Source organism: Rhinoraja longicauda, chromosome 11 (genome assembly GCF_053455715.1).
Source record: "Rhinoraja longicauda isolate Sanriku21f chromosome 11, sRhiLon1.1, whole genome shotgun sequence".
Classification (NCBI taxonomy): Eukaryota; Metazoa; Chordata; class Chondrichthyes; order Rajiformes; family Arhynchobatidae; genus Rhinoraja; species Rhinoraja longicauda.
Genome location: NC_135963.1, coordinates 518,563 through 542,092, shown reverse-complemented (window position 1 = coordinate 542,092; position 23,530 = coordinate 518,563). Strand labels below are relative to the sequence as shown.

General features: G+C 50.9%; 1 protein-coding gene across 4 annotated transcripts in view; it reads right to left on the bottom strand.

Moving 5' to 3' along the window:
• Positions 1-23,530, bottom strand: part of tyw3 (tRNA-yW synthesizing protein 3 homolog (S. cerevisiae)) — a 37,086-nt gene that overhangs the window by 7,588 nt on the left and 5,968 nt on the right. For 2 of the 4 annotated variants that reach the window (XM_078407866.1, XM_078407869.1), the window contains 3 exons: positions 21,493-21,564; positions 20,200-20,333; positions 18,512-18,666 (listed from right to left, as the gene is read on the bottom strand). In XM_078407866.1, coding sequence (XP_078263992.1) covers positions 18,512-18,666; positions 20,200-20,333; positions 21,493-21,564 — 361 coding nt within the window. Of the gene's footprint in view, positions 1-4,744; positions 5,624-18,511; positions 18,667-20,199; positions 20,334-21,492; positions 21,565-23,530 lie in introns of those variants that run through there. The other 2 variants (XM_078407867.1, XM_078407868.1) reach the window with 2 other exon arrangements.

Below are 23,530 nucleotides of genomic sequence, written 5' to 3'. Positions count from 1 at the left end.
GTTCTTTGCAAACACAGTGTGGGCGGCTGGGGAATCCGTCATCGTGGTGGAGCAGCATCCCCGGCTCCGGTGTTGATGTGCAGCGTTGTTTCCTGCACCAACACCTCCCCGGACCGGACCACTAATGGGTTTAGTCTCTGGCACTTCCTCACCGGGGCCGAACCATGAATCACGCGCCTCGTATCGTGACAGACCCCACTGGCAGCAGACTGCCCTCACTATCCCTGGCGTGGTCCCCCCACATTGTGTGGGTGTGGGGAGCTTGGAGATACTGTACCATCTATGGTTTCTCTGGAGAAGGGTCTCCACCCGAAACATCACCCATTCCTTCTCTCCACAGATGCTGCCTGTCCCGCTGAGTTGTTCCAGCACTTTATGTCTATCTCCGGTTTAAACCAGCACCTGCAGTTCCTTCCTACCCACCTAGTGTTTAGAGATATGGCGTGGAAACAGGCCCCTTGGCCCACTGAGTCCGCGCCGACCAGCAATCCCCGCACACTAACACTAACCTACACACACGAGTGACAATTTACAGTTTTTACCAAAGCCAATTAATCTACATACCTGCACTTCTTTGGAGTTTAGAAGGATGAGAGGGGATCTTATAGAAACATATAAAATTATAAAAGGACAGGACAAGCTAGATGCAGGAAAAATGTTCCCAATGTTGGGCGAGTCCAGAACCAGGGGCCACAGTCTTAGAATAAAGGGGAGGCCATTTAAAAAGTTGTGAATTTGTGGAATTCTCTGCCACAGAGGGCAGTGGAGGCCAATTCACTGGATGAATTTAAAAGAGAGTTAGATGGAGCTCTAGGGGCTAGTGGAATCAATGGATATGGGGAGAAGGCAGGCACGGGTTACTGATTGTGGATGATCAGCCATGATCACAATGAATGGCGGTGCTGGCTCGAAGGGCCAAATGGCCTCCTCCTGCACCTATTTTCTATGTTTCTATGAAAAGGCAGAGAGAGAGGATGTTCTCATGTGTCTGGCAATCAGTAGTTAGTCTACAGGAAGCCATGTCCATGGGATAAGTGGTCAATCAGCCTGTGAGTGGTGCTAATGGTCATTGCCCTGTGTGGGGGGGAAGAGCACAGACAACGGTCACTGCTGGGCAGGGAGCTGACCGATGCCCGGACATCACGGAGCGCCGACACAGATCACTGCTACTTCAGTTCGGCCACAGCAAGCTGCTGATTGCCAAGTGGGTTCCATCAGCGGCCAAGTGTCAGCAGGGTTTAATTGTCAATGGAACCATGACATTCTGACTGGCTGAGTCTCACTGAGTTACGCCAGCATTGTGTGTCACCTCCACACCCCGGCCGGCCACCCACCCCCTCTTCTCCCCTCTCCCATCGGGCAAGAGGTACAGAAGTGTGAAAACGCACACCTCCAGATTCAGGGACAGTTTCTTCCCGGCTGTTATCAGGCAACTGAACCGTCCGACCACAACCAGAGAGCAGTCCTGAACTACTATCTACTTCACTGGAGACCCTCAGACTATCTTTGATCAGACTTTAGTCAGAGGGTGGTGAATCTGTGGGATTCTTTGCCACAGACGGCTGTGGAGGCCACAAGTCAGTGGGTATTTTTAAGGCAGAGATAGATAGATTGTTGATCAGTACGGGGTTGGGGTTTATGGGGAGAAGGCAGGAGAATAGGGTTAGGAGGGAGAGATAGATCAGCCGTGATTGAATGGCGGAGACGACTTGATGGGCCAAATAGCCTGTCTTCTCCTATCACTTATGATCTTATGACTTCACTGGCTTTACCTTGCACTAAACGTTATTCCCTTGTCATGTATCTGTACACTGTAAATGGTTCGATTGTAATCATGTATTGTCTTTCCGCTGACTGGTTAGCACACAACAACAGCTTTTCACTGTACCTCGGTACACATGACAATAAGCTAAACTGAACTGGAAACCAGTATCTGCAGTTCCTACCTCGGGCTTGAATGGCCGAATGGCCTCCTCCTGCTCCTATTTTCTATGTTTCTTACTGGCTATAGGTTTATAGGCCCGTAAACGCAATAACCAATAATACAATAAATTAATAACCATGATACTGGGTAACCATAGTAGTGCCAAACCAAAGTCGGCAGTGCAACCACGGGCACAGTCCGTAGAAGGTCACAGTTGCTGAGGTCAGTGTTGTGCGGTGTTCAACAGCCTGATGGTTGTTGGGAAGAAGCTGTTCTTGAACCTGGAGGTCACGGTTTTCAAGCTCCTGTACCTTCCTCCCGATGGTCACAGTGAATCATTAATATATATTGTAAATAACTGGGGTCCCAGCACTGAGCCTTTCGGCACCCCACTAGTCACTGCCTGCCATTCTGAAAAGGACCCGTTAATTCCTACTCTTTGCTTCCTGTCTGCCAACCAGTTCTCTATCCATGCCAATACCCTACCCCCAATACCATGTGCTCTAATTTTGCCCACTAATCTCTTGTCAAAGGCTTTTTGAAAGTCCAGATGCACCACATCCACCAGCTCTCCCTTATCTATTCTACTTGTTACATCCTCAAAACATTCCACAAGATTAGTCAAGCATGATTTCCCTTCATAAATCCATGCTGACTTTGACCGATCCTGTCACTGATTTCCAAATGCGCTGCTATAACATCTTTAACAATCGACTCAAGCATCTTCCCCACCACCGATGTCAGGCTAACTGGTCTATAATTCCCTGTTTTCTCTCTTCCTCCTTTCTTAAAAAGTGGGGTTACATTGGCTACCCTCCAGTCCACAGGAACTGATCCAGAGTCGAGAGAACATTGGAAAATGATCACCAATGCATCCACGATTTCTAGGGCCACCTCCTTGAGTACTCTGGGATGTAGACCATCAGGCCCTGGGGATTTATCTGCCTTCAGTCCCAACAGTTTACCTGACATGATGGGCTGAATGGCCTAATTCTGCTCCTGTGACTCATGAACTTCTGAGCAGCAGCTTTGGAGGGGAAGGAAGTTGCTGGATAAAAGGTGTGGACAGACGGGCTGTTTGTCTCAGTGAGACTCACGGATTGCGTGGGATTGTGAGTGGGTTGTGATAATGTTTAGTCTGAGCTCCTGAGTCTACTTTTGACAGGTTCCCACTCTTAACAAACTATTTTCTACTCCTTTCTTTAAAAGGATAGCTACTCCTTCTCTGTGATTCTCGTCATCCCTTCCTGAGTACAACACTGTCTCCCCTGTGCTGGTCCTAAGTCTCCCTGATCCCGTCCATCTGCGTTCGCTTACTCCAACAATGTCTAGGTTGTAGCGTCTCATCTCAGATGTCACTTGTGCTAGTTTCCCTGTGTCGTATATTGTTCGTACATTCCAGAATCCTATCCTAGTCTTATGTTTGGCATTCAGAACTTCCACCTTCCTGAGAGTGGCTTCCTTTCGGCTTTCACCATTGACATTCATCCTAGCATCTGTCGATAGCCCTGGACGTCCGTCACGCCCAGTAGTGTTGATTCCTTCAGTTGTTGTTTCTGTAACATGTTCGTTTTACGAGGTGGGGTTGTTAGCCCTGTGCTCAACCCCCAACCTGGAGGACCAGTGGATCGCTCTTCGTCTCGTCTCTACCCTTCCACCTGTCCAGCATGGGAACCCCTAACAGGGGACAAATCTCCCGCTGGCACAGCTCTAGGGGTCACTGAGACACACAAGATCCCCGACCACGACAAGGTTGCAATCCAACGGGCATCCAGTGTTACGCCCCTATAAACGATAGTGATGGTAGTGTTAAGGATGAATTCTATGAGCAACTACAGGCTGAGTTAGAAAACACACCAAGACATGACATGGAGATTGTGATGGGGGACCTAAATGCAAAGGTTGGAAACAACAACACAGACCAGGACAGAGCCATGGGCAAAGAGGGCTGTGGTTTTATACATGAGAACGGTGAGAGACTAATAGAACTCTGCACCAGTTACAATCTAGTCATTGAAGGGCCCCTCTTTCTGCACAGACTAACATGGTACTCTCCAAATGGAAGGGAGAAGAACCAGGTAGACCACCTGATGATAAACGGCACATGGAGACGCTCATTACTGGATGTGAAGGTTAAACGGGGAGCTGGTGTTGGTAGCGACCATCACCTGGTCCTGGCTGTTCTCAAAGTTCAACTGAGGAAAACAGGGAGCAAAAAGACAGGCAGGCAACAGTTTGTCATTGAGAAACTACATGACCCAAAAGTGAAATGTTCTTTTGTGCTACAATGAAGGAACAGATTTCAGGCACTGGTAGATATGGATGATAAACAATAGACAATAGGTGCAGGAGTAGGCCATTCAGCCCTTCGAGCCAGCACCGCCATTCAATGTGATCATGGCTGATCATTCTCAATCAGTACCCCGTTCCTGCCTTCTCCCCATACCCCCTGACTCCGCTATCCTTAAGAGCTCTATCTAGCTCTCTCTTGAATGTTCTATCTAGCTCTCTCTTGAATCACACAGAGCCAAATGCAAATAATATTAATATTAACACTGTGTGGGAACAAACCAAAATAGCTTATGTGAAAACCAGTGACGCCTGCCTGGGGTTCAAGCAGAAGATAAAGAAGGAATGGATAACTGTAGACACATGGCAAATAAGAAAGGAGAGCATGGGAAGGTCTACAAGATAACCCAAATAATCTGTGGCAAACATCAGCGAACCTCTGAGACACCAATTGTAGACAGAAAGGGCCGACTCCTAACAACAGAAACAGAAGACGAAGCTCGCTGGGTGGAACACTTTAATGAAGTATTGAATAGAACACCGCCCATAATAGAGACTGACACCCAACAAGCAGAGGATGACCCAGATATTAGCACTGAATCACCAACTAAGGAGGAAATTGTTATAGCCATTAAGTCCCTTAAAAGTGGAAAACCCCTGGCCAAGATAACCTCAATGCAGAACTGTTTAAGGCGGTCCCAGAACTTGCAGCCAAAGTATTTGTACCACTTTTCACAGCTATTTGGGAAAGAAAGGAGATACCTGATGACTGGTCAGAAGGAGTCATCATTAGGATCATGACCAAAGAAAGGCAACTTAAGAGAGTGTGACAATTGGAGAGGGATCACTCTTCTATCAATTCCAAGCAAGGTTCTGGCGAAGATTATAATACAACGTACCTCAGAAACAGTAGACAAACAGCTCAGGAAAGAGCAGGCAGGATTTCGTGGTGGGAGGGGATGCATTGACGAGATATTAGCCCTGCGTAACATTATAGAACAGTGCACAGAGTGGCAGAGACAGATATACATCAACTTTGTTGATTTTGAGAAAGCATTTGACAGCATCCACCGGGACAGTCTCTGGGACATATTACGAATGTCTGGGATCCCACAGCATATAGTCGAAGTAATTCAGAGCTTCTACGCCAACTTCTCTTGCAGAGTAGGGAATAGTCACCACACATTCCAGGTGAAGACAGGAGTTCGACTCCAAGAGCGCGACTCTTCAATATTGCTATTGACTGGGTGATGCGTCAGGCAACCGAAGACCAAGCAAGAGGCAAACGATGGACCCTCTTCTCAACATTGGAAGATCTTGATGTTGCTGATGACATAGCTCTGGTCTCCCACACTCACAAACACATGCAGGGAAAAACATCCCGTCTTAGTGACTTTCACAACAAATTGGCTTGAAGATAAACCAGAAAAAAAATCTGAATTAATGACATTAAACATCCAAAACCCCTTACCAATCCAAGTGAATGGAAACGACCTTCCATAACGGAGGAGTTTATTTATCTTGGTAGTAAAGTCAGATACGATGGCGGAGCGCAAAATGACATTAAGAACCGGCTAAACAAGGCTAGGAATGTTTTCAGAATGCTACACAATGTATGGAGGTCCCAGCGATACAGCATCAAGACCATATACAGCTGAAGATATACAGGAGCTGTGTCCTCTCCACCCTCCTACATGGCTGGGAATGCTGGAGAATGACAACGAGTGACATCAACCAGCTGTCAGTCTTCCATACTAACAACCTGAGAAGAATGCTTAGAATATTTTGGCCAAACACCATATCCAACCAAGATCTCCTTGCTCAATGCCAGCAAGAGAGTATGGATACCATCATCATTTACATTACATTACAGTCTGGTTTGGGAACAGCTCTGCCCAGGACAGGATGGCCCTGCAGAGAGTAGTACGTTCAGCAGAACGCACCATGGGAACTACACTCGTCCCCCTGCAGGACCTATACATCAGGAGGTGTAGATCCAGAGCAAGCAAGATCATGAGGGACCCCTCCCACCCCAGTAACGGTCTGTTCCAGCTGCTACGGTCAGGCAAACGCCTCCGCTGTCACGCTGTGAAACGGAGAGGATGAGACGGAGTTTCTTCCCACAGGCCATCAGGACTGTTAACTTTTATAACTCCAGGGACTAAATTTTGTCTTCTCTATATTAACTTTATGAACTTTATTTATATGCTGCAACTGTAATTCTTTTTTTGTGCACATTCCGCAGACGTTGCCACTTTCATTTCACTGCACATCGTGTATGTGTATGTGACAAATAAACTTGTCGACTTGACTTGATCATGAGAAAGCACTGGGACTGGATTGGCCATGTACTGAGAAGAGAACCATTCATCATCCCAAGAATAGCCCTGCACTGGACACCAGAAGGGAAAAGGAAAAGAGGGAGACCCAAAACCACATGGTATCCAACTGTAGAGGAGGAAATGAAAACAATGGCATTGACCTGGGGTAGTGTCCAGAAACGAGCCCGGAACAGACAGGAGTGGGCTTCGTTGTTCCCCTGCATGCCAGGAGGCATCATGGGCAGTAAGTAAGTAAGTAAGTGAGCTCCTGAGGCACGACAAAGCCCTGTGTACGTCACAGCTCTCTGGCCCAACATGTTGGAGATCTCTGGAGAGAAGGAATGGGTGACATTTTGGGTCGAGACCCTTCACCCGAAACGTCACCCATTCATTCTCTCCAGAGATGCTGCCTGTCCCGCTGAGTTAACATAGAAATCTGTACCTCTTGCCTGTTGGGAGAGGGGAGAAGAGGGAGTGGCCGGGGTGAGACTGGTCCTTGATGATGCTGCTGGCCTTGCCGAGGCAGCGTGAGGTGTAGATGGAGTGGGTGGGAGGGAGGTTGGTTTGTGTGATGGTCTGGGCTGCTGGCCTTGCCGAGGCAGCGTGAGGTGTAGATGGAGTGGGTGGGAGGGAGGTTGGTTTGTGTGATGGTCTGGGCTGCTGGCCTTGCCGAGGCAGCGTGAGGTGTAGATGGAGTGGGTGGGAGGGAGGTTGGTTTGTGTGATGGTCTGGGCTGCTGGCCTTGCCGAGGCAGCGCAAGGTGTAGATGGAGTCAATGGAAGGGAGACACAAAAAGCTGGAGTAACTCAGCGGGTCAGGCAGCATCTGTGGAGAACATGGATAGTTGACGTTTCGGGTCGAGACGAGAGTCAGGGGAAAGAGAAACAAGAGATATAGACGGTGATGTAGAAAGATATAGAACAAATGAATGAAAGATATGCACAAAAAGTAACGATGATAAAGGAAACAGGTGATAAAGGGAGGTTGGTTCGTGTGATGGTCTGAGCTGCGGACTGATGCAGTGTCTGTGGCCGTTCTCTGTGGGGTGATCGAGGGGTTAACATGCGAGGCAGGGCTGGGTGCTGCTTGTCACTGCTGTGGGAGAGTGAGGGGTTAACGGACAGGGCTGTAGGGTGAGCGGTGGGCGAGGGGTTAACGGGCTGGGCTGTGGGGGTGGGCGAGGGGTTAACGGGCTGGGCTGTGGGGGTGTGCGGTGGGCGAGGGGTTAACGGGCATGGCTGTGGGGGTGGGCGAGGGGTTAACGGGCTGGGCTGTGGGGGTGTGCGGTGGGCGAGGGGTTATTGGCAGGGCTGTGGGGGGGTTAACGGGCAGCGCTGTGGGGGGGGGGTTAATGGGCAGGGCTGTGGGGGTGGGCGAGGGGTTAACGGCTGGGCTGTGGGGGTGTGCGGTGGGCGAGAGGTTATTGGCAGGGCTGTGGGGGTGTGGGGGGGGTTAACGGGCAGGGCTGTGGGGGTGGGCAAGGGGTTAATGGGCTGGGCTGTGGAGGTGTGCGGTGGACGAGGGGTTATTGGCAGGGCTGTGGGGGTGTGGGGGGGGTTAATGGGCTGGGCTGTGGGGGTGTGGGAGGGGTTAATGGGCTGGGCTGTGGGGGTGAGCGGTGGGCGAGGGGTTAACGGGCAGGGCTGTGGGGCTGTGGAGGTGTGCGAGGGGTTAATGGGCTGGGCTGTGGGGGTGGGCGAGGGGTTAACGGGCTGGGCTGTGGGGGGGTGCGGTGGGCGAGGGGTTAACGGGCTGGGCTGTGGGGGTGAGCGGTGGGCAAGGGGTTAACGGGCTGGGCTGTGGGGGTGGGCGAGGGGTTAACGGGCAGGGCGGTGGGGGTGGGCGAGGGGTTAATGGCAGGGCTGTGGGGATAGGCGAGGGGTTAACGGTGTGGGCTGTGGGGGTGGGCGAGGGGTTAACGGGCAGGGCGGTGGTGCTGTGGGGGTGGGCGAGGGGTTAACAGGCTGGGCTGTGGGGGTGGGCGAGGGGTTAACGGGCAGGGCGGTGGGGGTGGGCGAGGGGTTAACGGCAGGGCTGTGGGGCTTTGGGGGTGGGCGAGGGGTTAACGGGCAGGGCGGTGGGGGTGGGCGAGGGGTTAACGGCAGGGCTGTGGGGCTTTGGGGGTAGGCGAGGGGTTAACGGTGTGGGCTGTGGGGGTGTGCGGTGCTTGCAGCAACATGAAGAGGGCGTTTAGCCTGAGGCTGCAGGCGTGATCACGGCTCCCATCTCCCGCACAAAGCCGTGCCGTGCCGTGCCGCGCCGCGCCCACGCGGTTCCAGCCACTGCCGCTGAATAGTGTTTATCACACCGCCCATCCGTGCCTGTACACACGCTGTCAAAGGCAGCAACACACACCGGTCAGCCAAAACATTATGCCCACCTGCCTAACATGCTGTTGGTCCTCCGTGTGCAGCCCCACACGCAGCAGGGTGCGATGCACTGTGTATTGTGACACATTCCTCCCGTCACCACCATTAACATTCTCTGTGACTTGTGCCACAGTCGACATTCTGTCGGTTCGGACCAGACGGGATAGCCTTCGTTGCCCTCGCGCATCGATGAGCCTTGGGCGCCCAACACCCTGTCAGTCCCCGGTTTGTGGTTTGTCCCTCCTCGGACCACTGTCGGTAGGTACTCACCACTGCTGACCAGGAGCACCCCACAAGCCTTGCCGTTTCACAGATGCTCTGACCCAGTCGTCTGGCCATAACAATTTGGCCCTTGTCAAAGTCGCTCAGCTCTTTACTCCTGCCCATTTCTCCTGCATCCAACACATCAACTTCAAGAACTGACTGTTCACTTGCTGCCTAATATATCCCACCCCTTGACGGGTGCCATTGTAACAAGATAATCAATGTTATTCACTTCGCCTGTCCATGGTCATAATGTTTTGGCTGATCGACAAGATTGGCAGATGGAATTTAATTCGGACAGGTGTCAGCTAATGCATTGTAGGAGGTCGGGGACAGTTTTTAGCTTTGTATATTATTATTATTGTCACGTGTACCGAGGTACAGTGAAAAGCTTGTGTTGCGTGCTAACCAGTCAGCGGAAAAACAATGCATGATTACAATCGAGCCGTCCACAGTGTACAGATATGTGACAAAGGAATAATGTTTTGTGCAAGGTGTCAGGGGTTATGGGGAGAAGGCAGGAGAATGGGGTGAGGAGGGAGAAATAGATCAGCCATGATTGAATGACAGAGTAGACTTGATGGGCCGAATGGTCAGAGTTGTGAATCTGTGGAATTCTCTGCCTCAGAAGGCAGTGGAGGTCAATTCTCTGAATGCATTCAAGAGAGAGCTAGATAGAGCTCTTAAGGATAGCGGAGTCAGGGGGTATGGGGAGAAGGCAGGAACGGGGTACTGATTGAGAATGATCAGCCATGATCACATTGAATGGCGGTGCTGGCTCGAAGGGCCGAATGGCCTCCTCCTGCACCTATTGTCTATTGTCTATTGTCTATGACCTAATTCTGCTCCTATCACTTATGACCTTAAGATAAAGTCCAGTAAAGTCCGATTAAAGATAGTCCGAGGGTCTCCAGTGAGGTAGATGGGAGGTCGGGACCGCTCTCTAGTTGGTGAGAGGACGGTTCAGTTGCCTGATAACAGCTGGGAAGAGACTTCCCCTTGAATCTGGAGGTGTGCGTTTTCACACTTCTGTACCTCTTGCCCAATGGGAGAGGGGAGAAGAGGGAGTGACCGGGGTGAGACTGGTCCTTGATGATGCTGCTGGCCTTGCCGAGGCAGCGTGAGGTGTAGATGGAGTGGGTGGGAGGGAGGTTGGTTTGTGATCCGAGGCTGTTGTTAAAAACAGGAACACAGTGCTGCTTCGTGTGAGGAGGGAGGGGGTAGAAGCTGCCCAGCTGGTCAGGCAGCATCTGAGGTGGGGGGGAGGGGGGGGGCGGAGGAAAGAGAGCAGAGTCAGGGGTCAAGTCCTGCCAATACCCCTCCATTGGTATTGTACAAGACTGTGGTGAGGCCACACCTGGAACATTAAGCTGGAAAATGCACAAAATCATGAGAGGAATAGATTGGGTAGACACACAGAGTCTCTTGCCCAGAGTAGGGGTGTCGAGGACCAGAGGACATAGGTTCAAGATGAAGGGGAAAAGATTTAATAGGAATCTGAGGGGTAACTGTTCCACACAGAGGGTGGTGGGTGAATGGAACGAGCTGCCAGAGGAGGTAGTTGAGGCTGGGACTATCCCAACGTTTAAGAAACAGTTAGACAGGTACATGGATAGGACAGGTTTGGAGGGATATGGACCAAGCGCAGGCAGGTGGGACTAGTGTAGCTGGGACATGTTGGCCGGTGTGGGCAAGTTGGGCCGAAGGGCCTGTTTCCACACAGTGTGACTCTTATGAAAAGATTTATGAGGACACTGAATATTGAGCGAGGGAACTGCAGATGCTGATTCATACCACAAATAGACACAAAGTGCTGGAGGAACTCAGCGGGTCAGGCAGCATCTCTGGAAAAAAGGATGGGTCAGGTCTGAAGAAAGGCCCTGACCCAAAACATCATCCATCCTTTTTCTCCAGAGATGTTGCCTGACCTGCTGAGTTACTCCAGCACTCTGTGTCTACCACTGAATATCGAGGTCAGGGTGTTAGGTTACTGTTGTATAAAACATTGGTGAGGCTGCATTTGCAGTATTGTGTTTAGTTGTAGTCACCCTGCTATAGGAAGGACTAGACCAAGTGGACCCGTTGGGCCCAAACCTCTTCTGCATTGGTGCAGCACCCTCTCCTCCCCTCCCCCCTCTGCCCTCCTCCCCTCCCCCATCCCCCTCCTCCCCTCCCTCCCTCCCTTCCCTCCCTAGGAGATAGATTTAAACTTTTAAATGTGAATAACTTAAAAAAGATAACACCGATTTCAATGAAACGTCTTCCATTAGCACCAAACGACGGTGAGTAAGGTGTGCCTAAAGTTGTCGCGCTATCGTGTACCGTTTTGGGTGTAGTTCAGGAACAAACAAACAAACAAACAAACGAGAGTTTTAGTATATAGATGCTATTAAAGTGGGAAAAGCGCAGATAGGATATACAAGGATGTAGGCAGGACTCGAGGGCCTGAGCTATAGGGAGAGGTTGAGTAGACTAGGACTCTACTCCTTGGAGCGCAGGAGGGTGAGGGGCGATCTGAGAGGAGGTGTATATAATCATGAGGGGAACAGATAGGGTGAATGTACAGAGTCTTTTACCCAGGATAGGGGAATTAAGAAACAGAGGACATAGGTTTAAGTTGAGGGGGGGGGGAATTTAATAGGAACTTGAGGGGCAATCTTTTCATACAGAGGGTGATGGGTGTATGGAACAAGATGCCAGAGGAGGTAGTTGAGGCTGGGACTATGGCAACATTTAAAAGATATTTGGACGGGTACATGGATAGGAAAGATTTAGAGGGATATGGGTCCGACTGTCCCTGCTCTAGGAGTTGCCTGGAGAGGGCAGTGGATACGTTAAACGTACAGAATAGTGAGCGGCCTGGATAGAGTGGATGTGGAGAGGATGTTTCCACTAGTGTGAGAGTCTAGGACCAGAGGGCACAGCCTCAGAATTAAAGGACGTTCCTTTAGGAAGATGAGGAGGAATTTCTTTAGTCAGAGGGTGGTGAATCTGTGGGATTCTTTGCCACAGACGGCTGTGGAGGCCACAAGTCAGTGGGCATATTTAAGGCAAAGATAGATAGATTGTTGATCAGTGCGGGTGTCAGGGGTTATGGGGAGAAGGCAGGAGAATGGGGTTAGGAGGGAGAGATAGATCAGTCGTGATTGAATGGTGGAGTAGACTTGATGGGCCGAATGGCCTAATTCTGCTGCTATTACCTCTGAACATGAGCAGTGCTGAACTACTATCTACCTCATTGGAGACCCTCGGACTATCTTTGATCGGACTTTGCTGGCTTTACCTTGCACTAAACGTTATTCCCATATCATGTATCTGTACACTGTGGACGGCTCGATTGTGATCATGTATTGTCTTTCCGCTGACTGGATAGCACGTAACACAAGCTTTTCACTGTACCTCGGTACACGGGACAATAAACTGAACTGAACTCCCCCCCCCCCCCCCCTCCCGACACACATACTCACCTCCTCTCATCGAAATCAGCCTGAGCTGGAAGAGACTCAAATCAGCAGAATAACGGGACACACTTCACAATCAAACAAGTGCTCTCTGCTTTGCAATCTGAACATTAGTGCTGATTGCAGAAGGACCAGGCATCTTCTGATCTTTCGAACAACCATTCATTTGAGAAAACATTAAAATAATTTCGATAACCTGTTTAAGACTAATTATACTTATTTCGGATGGGGGTGGGGAGTAGTTAGCCAGACGTCTATTTATGGGACACGATGTGATTATCGCAATGATTTAACAATTTAAGCCTTGATTGGCCTTCATCAGTCAGGTCACTGAATGTAGATGTGTAGGGAAAAAACTGCAGATCGAAGGTAGACACAAAGTGCTGGAGTAACTCAGCGGGTAAGGCAGCATCTCAGGAGAGAAGGAATGGGTGATTTCTCTAACTTCAGGTAGTTCCTCTGTACCTCTCTATCCCATCCCCCTTCCCAGTTCTCCCACTAGTCTTCTTGTCTCCGACTACATCCTATCTTTGTCCCGCCCCCCCCCCCCTGACATCAGTCTGAAGAAGGGTCTCGACCCGAAACGTCACCCATTCCTTCTCTCCTGAGATGCTGCCTGACCCGCTGAGTTACTCCAGCATTTTGTGTCTACTCTCAGTGAATATAGAGGTCGGGACGTTACATTACAGTTGTGCAAGACATTGGTGAGGCCACGTTTGGAGAATTGTGTTCAGTTTAGGTCACCTTGCTGTAGGAAGGATGCCATAAAGCTGGAAAGGGAGCAGAGAAGATTTACGAGGATGTGGAGTTCAGTTTAGTTTATTGTCACTCGTGCCGAGGTAGAGTGAAAAGCTTTTGTTGCATGCTAACCATCCAGCGGTGAGACAACAGATGGTGCCAGGACTCGAGGTCCTGAGCCACTGGGAGAGCTTGGGCAGGCTAAAACCTTATTCCTTGGAGCGCAGGAGATTGAGGAGTGATCTTTAGTTTTGTTTAGTTTAGAGATACAGCGCGGAAACAGGCCCTTCGGCCCACTGACCAGCGATCCTACACACAATTTTTACATTTACCAAGCCAATTAACCTACAAACCTGCACGTCTTTGGAGTGTGGGAGGAAACCGAAGATCTCGGAGAAAACCCACGCAGGTCACGGGGAGAATGTACAAACTCATTACAGACAGCACCCGTAGTCGGGATCGAACCCAGGTCTCCGGTGCTGCAAGCGCTGTAAGGCAGCAACTCTACCGCTGTGCCACCGTGCCACCCTCGAGTTAAAGGCGTATTAAAATCATGAGGGGAATAGATAGGGTGAATGTGGAGTCTTTTACCCAGAGTAGGGGATTCAAGAACCAGAAAACATAGGTGTAAGGTGAGGGGGGAAAGATTTAATAGGAACCCAATGGGCAACATACTCACTCAGAGGGTGGTAGGTGTACGGAACGAGCGAGCAGAGGAGGTTTCACAATCTTTTGAATTGAATTGAATAAATGTTATTAGCCAAATATGTACACATACAAGGAATGTGCCTTGGTGCTGTGCTTGCAAGTAACAACACGACATACAGTAGACAATTAAGAATAAAACATTAAAACATTAAGGTTACAACATTACGGTTTAAACATGTGAGTGAAATACACCAGAGCAAAAAGAGGCGACAGACGTTTGGTTGTTGAGTAGAACTACCACTCCTGGAAAAAAGCTGTGTTTATGTCTGGCTGTGGCTGCTTTGACAGTCCGGAGACGCCTTCCAGAGGGAAGTGCTGCAAAGAGTTTGTGGCCGGGGTGAGAGGAGTCAGAGATGATCTTACCCGCCACCTATTTAACCTTTAATCGAACTTTACCTTGCACTAAATGTTACACAACACTAACATCAGCAAGTGTGCAGGCTGTTATCAGGCAACTGAACCGTCCTCTCAACAACTAGAGAGCGGTCCTGATCTCCCATCTACCTCATTGGAGACCCTCGGACTATCTTTAATCAGGCTTTATGTTGCGCTAAACATTATTCCCTTTATCCTGTATCTGTATACTGTGGACGGCTTGTTTATAATCATGCATAGCAAAAACACTGCAGATGGTGGTTTAAATCGAAGGTAGACACTAAATGCTGGAGTTACTCAGCGGGTCAGGCAGCATCTCGGGAGAGAACGAATGGGTGATGTTTTGTGCCGAGACCCTTCTTCAGACTCACTCGGGAGAGAAGGAATGGGTGACGTTTCTGAAGAAGGGTCTCGACCCGAAACCTCACCCATTCCTTCTCTCCAGAGATGCTGCCTGACCCGCTGAGTTACTCCAGCATTTAATGCCTACCTTGTTTGTAATCATGTATAGTCTTTCCACTGACTGGGTAGCACGCAACAACAAAGCTTTCCACTGTGCCTCGGTTCATGCGACAATAGACTACACTACGAGTAGAGGAATTGGTGGTGGCTGTAAATTGCCCGCAGTGTGTGGGTGGGGGGTAGACTGTGGGGGAGTTGATGGGAGTGTGGGGAGAGTGAGATGGGATCAGTATGGATGAGTGTTTAGTTTAGTTTTGAGAGACAGCGCGGTAACAGGCCCTTCGGCCCACCGAGTCCACACCGACCAGCGATCCCCACACATTAACACTATCCTACACAAACTAGGGACAATTTACAATGATACCAAGCAAATTAATCTACAAACCTGTACATCTTTGGAGTGGTTGATGGTCAAATTCAGTTGTCCAGTGGTGATTTAAGGACAGTGAAAACCCACTGAAATCCCCCAGATTTTACCCACAGGTTTTGCTATGTACACTCATAGAAACTTACCGAATAGTAAGCGGCCTGGATAGAGTGGATGTGGAAAGGATGTTTCCACTGGTGGGAGAGTCTAGGACCAGAGGGCACAGCCTCAGAATTAAAGGACGTTCCTTTAGGAAGGAGATGAGGAGGAATTTCTTTAGTCAGAGGGTGGTGAATCTGTGGGATTCTTTCCCACAGACGGCTGTGGAGGCCACAAGTCAGTGGATATATTTAAGGCAGAGATAGATAGATTCTTGATCAGTGCGGGTGTCAGGGGTTATGGGGAGAAGGCAGGAGAAAGGGGTTAGAAGGGAAAAATAGCAATGATAGAATGCTATTTTAGATTAGAGAAATCTTGAACAAAAGCCATGGGTGTGGCTTATTACATTTTTGACAATTGGGGTTAATACCACTTGATGGGTATGAGACGTGATGGGCCAAATGGCCTAATTCTGCTCCCATGAAACATAGAAATGAGGTGCAGGAGTAGGCCATTCAGCCCTTCGAGCCAGCCCTGCCATTCAATATGATCATGGCTGATCATCCAGAATCAGTGCCCCGTTCCTGCTTTCTCCCCTTGTCCCTTGATTCTGTTAGCCCGAAGTTGTAAATCTAAGTTGTGAACTTCTGAGCACTGTGTCTCTGCTGGCGAGAGTTTGTGTCTACCTTCCCACAGCCTGCACCATGGTGTGATACATCCCTCCCTCCACATTGCCTGTGGGCACGGTTTGGGCAACATGTGGTTTTTCTGATCTATCAGACACAGCGGTTGTAGTGTTACATTACTACTCCAGCTCTGCTAAACAATCCCCCACATTAACCGCAGTCCCCGGCTGGAATGTGCTCGCAAACCCATTACTGGAAACGCAAATTACTCCCTCATCTGCAACGGTTTTGGGAAGATGGCATTTCCTCCCCTCTTGCACATCTGCACTTACATCTGTCCACTACACTCCACCTCTCTCCCCTTCTCTGCATCCCCCACCAGAAATCGCAGTGGATCCTCACATCACCTGTTGTTGTTTACGTTAGAGATGAGTCATACAGCGTGGAAACAGGCCCTTTGGCCCAAATTGCCCACGCTGACCATCATCCACACTAGTCCCACCTGCCTGCGTTTGGCCCACATCCCTTTAATGCTGTCCTATACATGTTCCCGTACAAATGTTTTTTAAATGTGATAGTTCCTGCCCCAACGACCTCCTCTGGCAGCTCATTTAATACACATACCCTCCTTTGTATAAAAAGATACAGCATGGAAACAGGCCCTTCGGCCCATCGAGTCCAGGCCGACCATCGATCACCGGTTCACACTAGTTCTATGTTATCCTCGTTCATATCTTCTCCCCACACAATAGAGACAATTTGCACAGGGTTAATTAACCTACAAACACGCACGTCTTTGGAAAGATGGGAGAAAACCGGAGCACCTGGAGGAAACCCACTCGGCCACAGGGAGAAGGTGCAAGCTCCACTCAGACAACACCCGATGTCAGGATCGAACCTGGGTCTCTGGCGCTGTGAGGCAGCAGCTCTACCCTCTGCGTCACCCATAAACATCGATCTGTATAGCACAGAAACAGGCCCATTGGCCTATCTTCTCCATGCCTGACCCGCTGAGTTACTCCAGCACTCTGTGAAACGTCACCTATCCATGTTCTCCACAGATGCTGCCTGACCCACTGAGTTACTCCAGCACTCTGTGAAACGTCACCTATCCATGTTCTCCACAGATGCTGCCTGACCCACTGAGTTACTCCAGCACTCTGTGTTTATCTTCGGTGTAGACCAGCACCTGCAGTTCCTTCCTGCTCAACAACCCACATCTGTGCCAGGGATTGGAGTGCTGGAGGACATCCCCACCTTCTGGTCGGGCAGGGAACAGCAGGTAAGAGTAGTCATGCCTCCCCCACTCAGCTGAGGCAAGGAGCCTACCCAGAATCAGGCCCTTCGGCCCACTGAGTTCCTGCCAACCATCCATACTGACCCCCCGGCACCTGCCGGCACTTTGCAAAAACCACAGGGACACCAGAAAACAGATGTTTACACTTTAGAGATACAGCGCAGAAACAGGCCCTTCGGCCCACCGAGTCCGCACCGACCAGCGATCCCCGCACTTACACTATCCTACACACACTAGGGACAATTTACAATTTTACCAAAGCCAATTAACCCACAAACCTGCACGTCTTTGGAGTGTGGGAGGAAACCGGAGCACCCAGAGAAAACCCACGCAGGTCACAGGGAGAACGTACAAACTCCGTACAGACGGCACCCATAGTCGGGATGGAACCTGGGTCTCTGGCGCTGTGAGGCAGCAGCTCTACCCGCTGTGCCACAGTGCCGCCCCTATCCTCTGACTCCTGCTGGTTTTCAGCAACGTATGCTAAATAACACACACACACACACGATAAAGACATAACACACATTTGAACTTTACATCTCATGTTTCCTTTACTGCAACATTTTCAGACAATTCCCGAAACAAATATACTGGATGTAATAAAGCACACATCATCCAAGACACGCTGCGCATTTAGCGGCAGCAGAGACACGATTCACTTTACAAGTGCCCCCCCCCAACAAGTAGGTGAGCGGTGATTGAATTATCCAGCTGTGGAAGGGAGATCACATCTGGAGCTATCCGGTGACAGGCAGCCTGCAGGGGTTGGGATGGAGGGAAGGTGGGGGGGTGGGAGGGAAGGTGGGGGGGTGGGAGGGAGGGTGGGACGGTGGGATGATGGGAGGGTGGGATGGTGGGTGGGTGGGAGGGTGGGAGGGTGGGACGGTTGGAGGGTTTGTGGGTGGGACGATGGGAGGGTGGGTGGGAGGGTTCGAGGGTGGGTGAGTGGGAGGGTAGGTGGGTGGGACGGTGGGAGAGAGGGAGGGTGGGTGGGAGGGACGGTGGGTGGGTGGGAGGGAGGGTGGGACGGTGGGAGGGAGGGTGGGTGGGAGGGACGGTGGGTGGGTGGGAGGGAGGGTGGGACGGTGGGAGGGAGGGAGGGTGGGTGGGAGGGAGGGTGGGTGGGTGGGAGGGTGGGACGTGAGGCGAGCTGTCAGGGGGGTGGAGCCACCATCACGTGGGGCCCATGAGGAAGGCGAGGCCGCTCTCACCGTCGCTCTGGGAGGTTTCCTCGCCGTCTCCCTGCCGCCTGGCTGCTGTTTGCCGCCTCCTCCTGCGAGTGTAGACAGCGGCGGCCCCCACATCCGCCTCGCTGGGACCCTCGGGGGCGGCGGGGTCAAGCATGGATCGCAGGCAAGCGTGGAACCTGCAACCCAGCACGCACACACTCAGTCGATGCTTCCAGTGGGGGGAAGATAAGAGTCACGGCAGCAGAACAGCACAGAATCAGGCCCTTCGGCCCACCTCATCCCTGTGACCACATGGGTGTGGGAGGAAACCGGAGCACCCGGAGAAAACCCACATGGTCACGGGGAGAACGTACAAACTCCATACAGACAGCGCCAGTCGTCAAGATCGAACCCGGGTTTAGAGATACAGTGCGGAAACAGGCCCTTCGGTCCACCGGGTCCGCGCCGACCTGTGATCCCCGCACACTAACACTATCCTACACACACTAGGGACAATTTCTACATTTACCAAGCCAATTAAGCTACAAACTCACACGTCTTTGGAGTGTGGGAGGAAACCGAAGATCTCGGAGAAAACCCACGCAGGTCAAGGCAAGAATGTACAAACTCCGTACAGACAGCGCCCGTAGTCAGGATGGAACCCGGGTCTGTGGCGCTGTGAGGCAGCAGCTCTACCCGCTGCACCATCTTGCCGCGCCTTGCCTAATGCAAGCCAATATCCCACCGGCCGTGTGTACCATGTCATCTACTGCAATCCAGCTTGTGTGGTCCCTCTGTCCCCCAGTGCTTCCCGTGTCATCCTCTGCAATCCAGCTTGTGTGGTCCCTCTGTCCCCCAGTGCTTCCCGTGTCATCCTCTCCAATCCAGCTTGTGTGGTCCCTGTCTCCCAGTGCTTCCCGTGTAATCCTCTCCAATCCAGCTTGTGTGGTCCCTGTCTCCCAGTGCTTCCCGTGTCATCTTCTCCAATCCAGCTTGTGTGGTCCCTGTCTCCCAGTGCTTCCCGTATCATCCTCTGCAATCCAGCTTGTGTGGTCCCTCTGTCCCTCAGTGCTTCCCGTGAACCCATCCTCTGCCATGCATGCCCCAGCTGCTTCACTGACCCACCCTGGGCTACATCCCAAACAGTCTCTCCAGGTGAGGCAGAGAGAGGTTCACCTGCACCTCCTCCAACCTCATTTACTGCTCCAGGTGTCAACTTCTCTACATCGGCGACACCAAGCGCAGGCTCGGCGATCGTTTCACTCAACACCTCCGCTCAGTCCGTCTTAACCTGCCTAATCTCCCAGTGGCTCAGCACTTCAACTCCCCCTCCCACTCCCAATCTGACCTTTCTGCCCTGGGCCTCCTCCATTGTCAGAGTGAGGCCCAGCGCAAACTGGAGGAACAGCACCTCATATTTTGCTTGGGTAGTTTACACCCCAGCGGTATGAACATTGACTTCTCTAACTTCAGATAGTCCCGGCTTTCCCTCTCTCTCCATTCCCTCCCCCTTCCCAGTTCTCCCACCAGTCTTCCTGTCTCTGACTACATCCTATCTTTGTCCCACCCCCTCCCCTGACATCAGTCTGAAGAAGGGTCTCGACCCAAAACGTCACCCATTCCTTCTCTCCCGAGATGCTGCCTGAGCCGCTGAGTTACTCCAGCACTCTGTGTCTACCTGGGGTACATCCCGTGGCTGTGCTGGGGGGGGGGAGGGAGGGTGGGCTTACCGATCGATCCTCCTCTGGTTTTCCTCCATTTTGCGGTTGGCCACTTGCACCAGGTACTCGATGTAGTCCTCACTCACCAGGACCTGTCCCCGGTGGCACAGTGGAACCTCCAGACAGTGGGTGCTGCGGACAGCCTGAGCGGGCAGGGGAGGGAACGAAGAGCACCATCATTACGTGGCAGTTTAGTTTAGAGATACAGTGTGGAAACAGGCCCTTCGTCCCACTGGGTCCGCGCCGACCAGCGATCCCCCAGCACACTAACACTATCCTACACACACTAGGGACAATTTTTACATTTACCAAGCCAATTAACCGACAAACCTGCACGTCTTTGGAGTGTGGGAGGAAACCGAAGATCTCGGAGAAAACCCACGCAGGTCATGGGGAGAACGTACAAACTCCGTACAGACAGCTCCCGTAGTCGGGATGGAACCCGGGTCTCTGGCGCTGTGAGGCAGCAGCTCTACCCGCTGTGCCACCGTGCCGCACAAAGGCTGATTAGCTTCAGTAAAATTGTAATCTGTCCTTGATGTGTTGGTCACTCTATTACAGGGAATATGTTGTTTAGCTGGATAGGGTTTGGGTTAACGGTGGAACGATTTACGAGGATGATTTACTTTGCTAGTACTTGAGGGCCTGAGCTCCAGGGAGTGGTTGGGGCAGGCTAGGATTTTATTCCTTGGAAAGCAGGAGGATAAGGGATGATCTTATAGAGGTGCATAAAATCATGAGGGGAATAGATAAGGTGAATCCTCTTTTACCCGTAGTAGGGGAAATTGAGGACCAGAGGACATAGATTTAAGGTGAGGGCGGAAAGATTTAATAGGAACCCGTGGCAACTTTTTTCACGCATAGGGTGGTGGGTGCATGGAACGAGCTGCCGGAGGAGGTAGTTGAGGCTGGGACTATCCCAACGTTTAAGTAACAATGGGACATGTGCATAGGTAGGACAGGTTTAGAGGGAAATGGGCCTGACGCGGGCAGGTGGGACTAGTGTAGATGGGGCATGTTGGCCGGTGTGGGCAGGTGGGACTAGTGTAGATGGGGCATGTTGGTCGGTGCAGGCGGGTGGGACTAGTGTAGATGGCGCATGTTGGTCAGTGTGGGCGGGTGTGGCTAGTGTAGATGGGGCATGTTGGTCGGTGTGGACAGGTGGGACTAGTGTAGATGGGGCATGTTGGCTGGTGTGGGCAGGTGGGACTAGTGTAGACGGGGCATGTTGGTCCATGCTGTGGGTGTTGAGGTGAAGGGCATGTTTCCGTGCTGGGTGACTCTGGGACTAGATCTTCTCACCATCATTATTTTCCCCTTCTTGCTGATGGTGATGCCGGAGTTCCTGAAGCCAGAGTTAACGGCGGCGGAATGCTGCGAGACAGGACGGCACAAGTTAGGAAACTCCAATACAACGTCTGGTGAATTTGCTGCATGGAAACTTCATCTCACCCACCCCTGGTGCATTAGGTCAACTGTGGGAGCACAAAGCACTACTATCAGGCTTCTGATCGGCCCTTCCATAAGCTAGGGTACTGTCCGATTCACCTTTACCCCATTGCGGACATTGGACTTTGTCTGTGGAACTGATGCGCTACAATGCCGAGAACTATATTCTGCACTCTGTATCTTCTCCTTTGCTCTACCTGTTGTACTTGAGTTTAGTTTAAGTTTATAGATACGGTATGCCAGCAGGCCCTTCAGGCCACCAAGTCTGCGGCCACCAGCAATTACCCTACACGAGCTCTATCCTACACACTAGGGACAACTTACAGAAGCCAATCAACCTGCAAACCCACACGTCTTTGGAGTAAGGAAGGAAACCGGAGCTCTGTATCTTCTCCTTTGCTCTACCCGCTGCGCCACCGTGCCACCTTGAGTTTGACTTGATAGTATTCATGTACGCTATTATCCGATCTGTTTGGACAGCATGCAAAACAAAGCTTTTCACTGTACCTCGATACGTGACAATAATAAATCTGGCCCAAGTTGTGAGACAGAGTCCACCTGTGGTTCAATCCTATTCTCAAAACAGCTTTTCACTTTTCCAAGCTTTCCTCGGTACACGTGACAATAAACAAAACTAAAGTAAACCTCTGGTACTGTCCACCTAAAGCTGCCGCTTTTCCTGGACGTTTCCCCAGCTTCCTCCCCCATCCCAAGACCACAGACAGATGGAGAGACATGGAAACAGGCCCATTGGCCCATCTCCTTCCTGCCTCATTAATGCTTCATTTACACTAATGCTACATAGATTGCATATTGTTATTCTCCCCCCATTACCATCACTTTAGTTATTGCATTATAAGCTCATAAGGCCGTCGGAGCAGAATCAGACCATTCGGCTCATCGTGTCTACTCCGCCATCAATCATGGCTGATCTATCTTTCCCATTGTATCGTCTGCCCTATGGGAGAGGGGAGGAGAGGGGATGACGGGGGTGTGAGTGGTCCTTGATTACGTTGGCTGCTTTGGGAAAGCTATGGCAAGGTGGTGCAGCGGGTAGAGCTGCTGCCTCACAGCACCAGAGACCCGGGTTCCATCCTGCCCACGGGAGCTGTCTGTACAGAGTTTGTACGTTCTCCCCATGACCTGCGTGGGATTTCTCCGGGTGCTCCGGTTCCCTCCCACACTCCAAAGACGTGCAGGTTTGTAGGTTAACTGGCTTGGTGTAAATGTAAATTGTCCCTAGTGTGTGTAGTATAGTGTTAGTGTGCGGGGATCGCTGGTCAGCGCGGACCCAGTGGGCTGAAGGGCCTGTTTCTGCACTGTATCTCTAAACTAAACATCATTGTTTCTTGTCCTTTCGGCTCCATTGGAGAATATATTCAAACCCACAACAACATTTCAGATTGCAGATGAATTCTCCCCATGACTGGGACTATATTTATCACTCCTTAAATTACCAGAACAAATTATTTGATATCATTACGTTGGTCTGAGGGAATTTTCTCGCACAAATTAATTCCCTCATTACAATGGTGGTCACACTTCAACAGAATATTTAGTTTAGTTTATAGATACAGCATGGAACAGGCCCGTTACCCCACCATGTAGGAAGGAACTGCAGATGCTGGTTTAAACCGGAGACAGACACAGAGTGCTGGAGTAACTCAGCGGGTCAGGCAGCATCTGTGGAGAGAAGGAATAGATGACGTTTCCGCTCGAGACCCTTCTTCAGACTCAGAAGAAGAGTCTCGACCCGAAACTATGAATAATTTATATTTACACCAAGCCAATTAACCTGTTCACACTAGTTCTATGTTATCCCACCTTCTCATCCATTCCCTACACGTTTGGAGCAATTTACAGGGTGCCAATTAACCTACAAACCCGCACG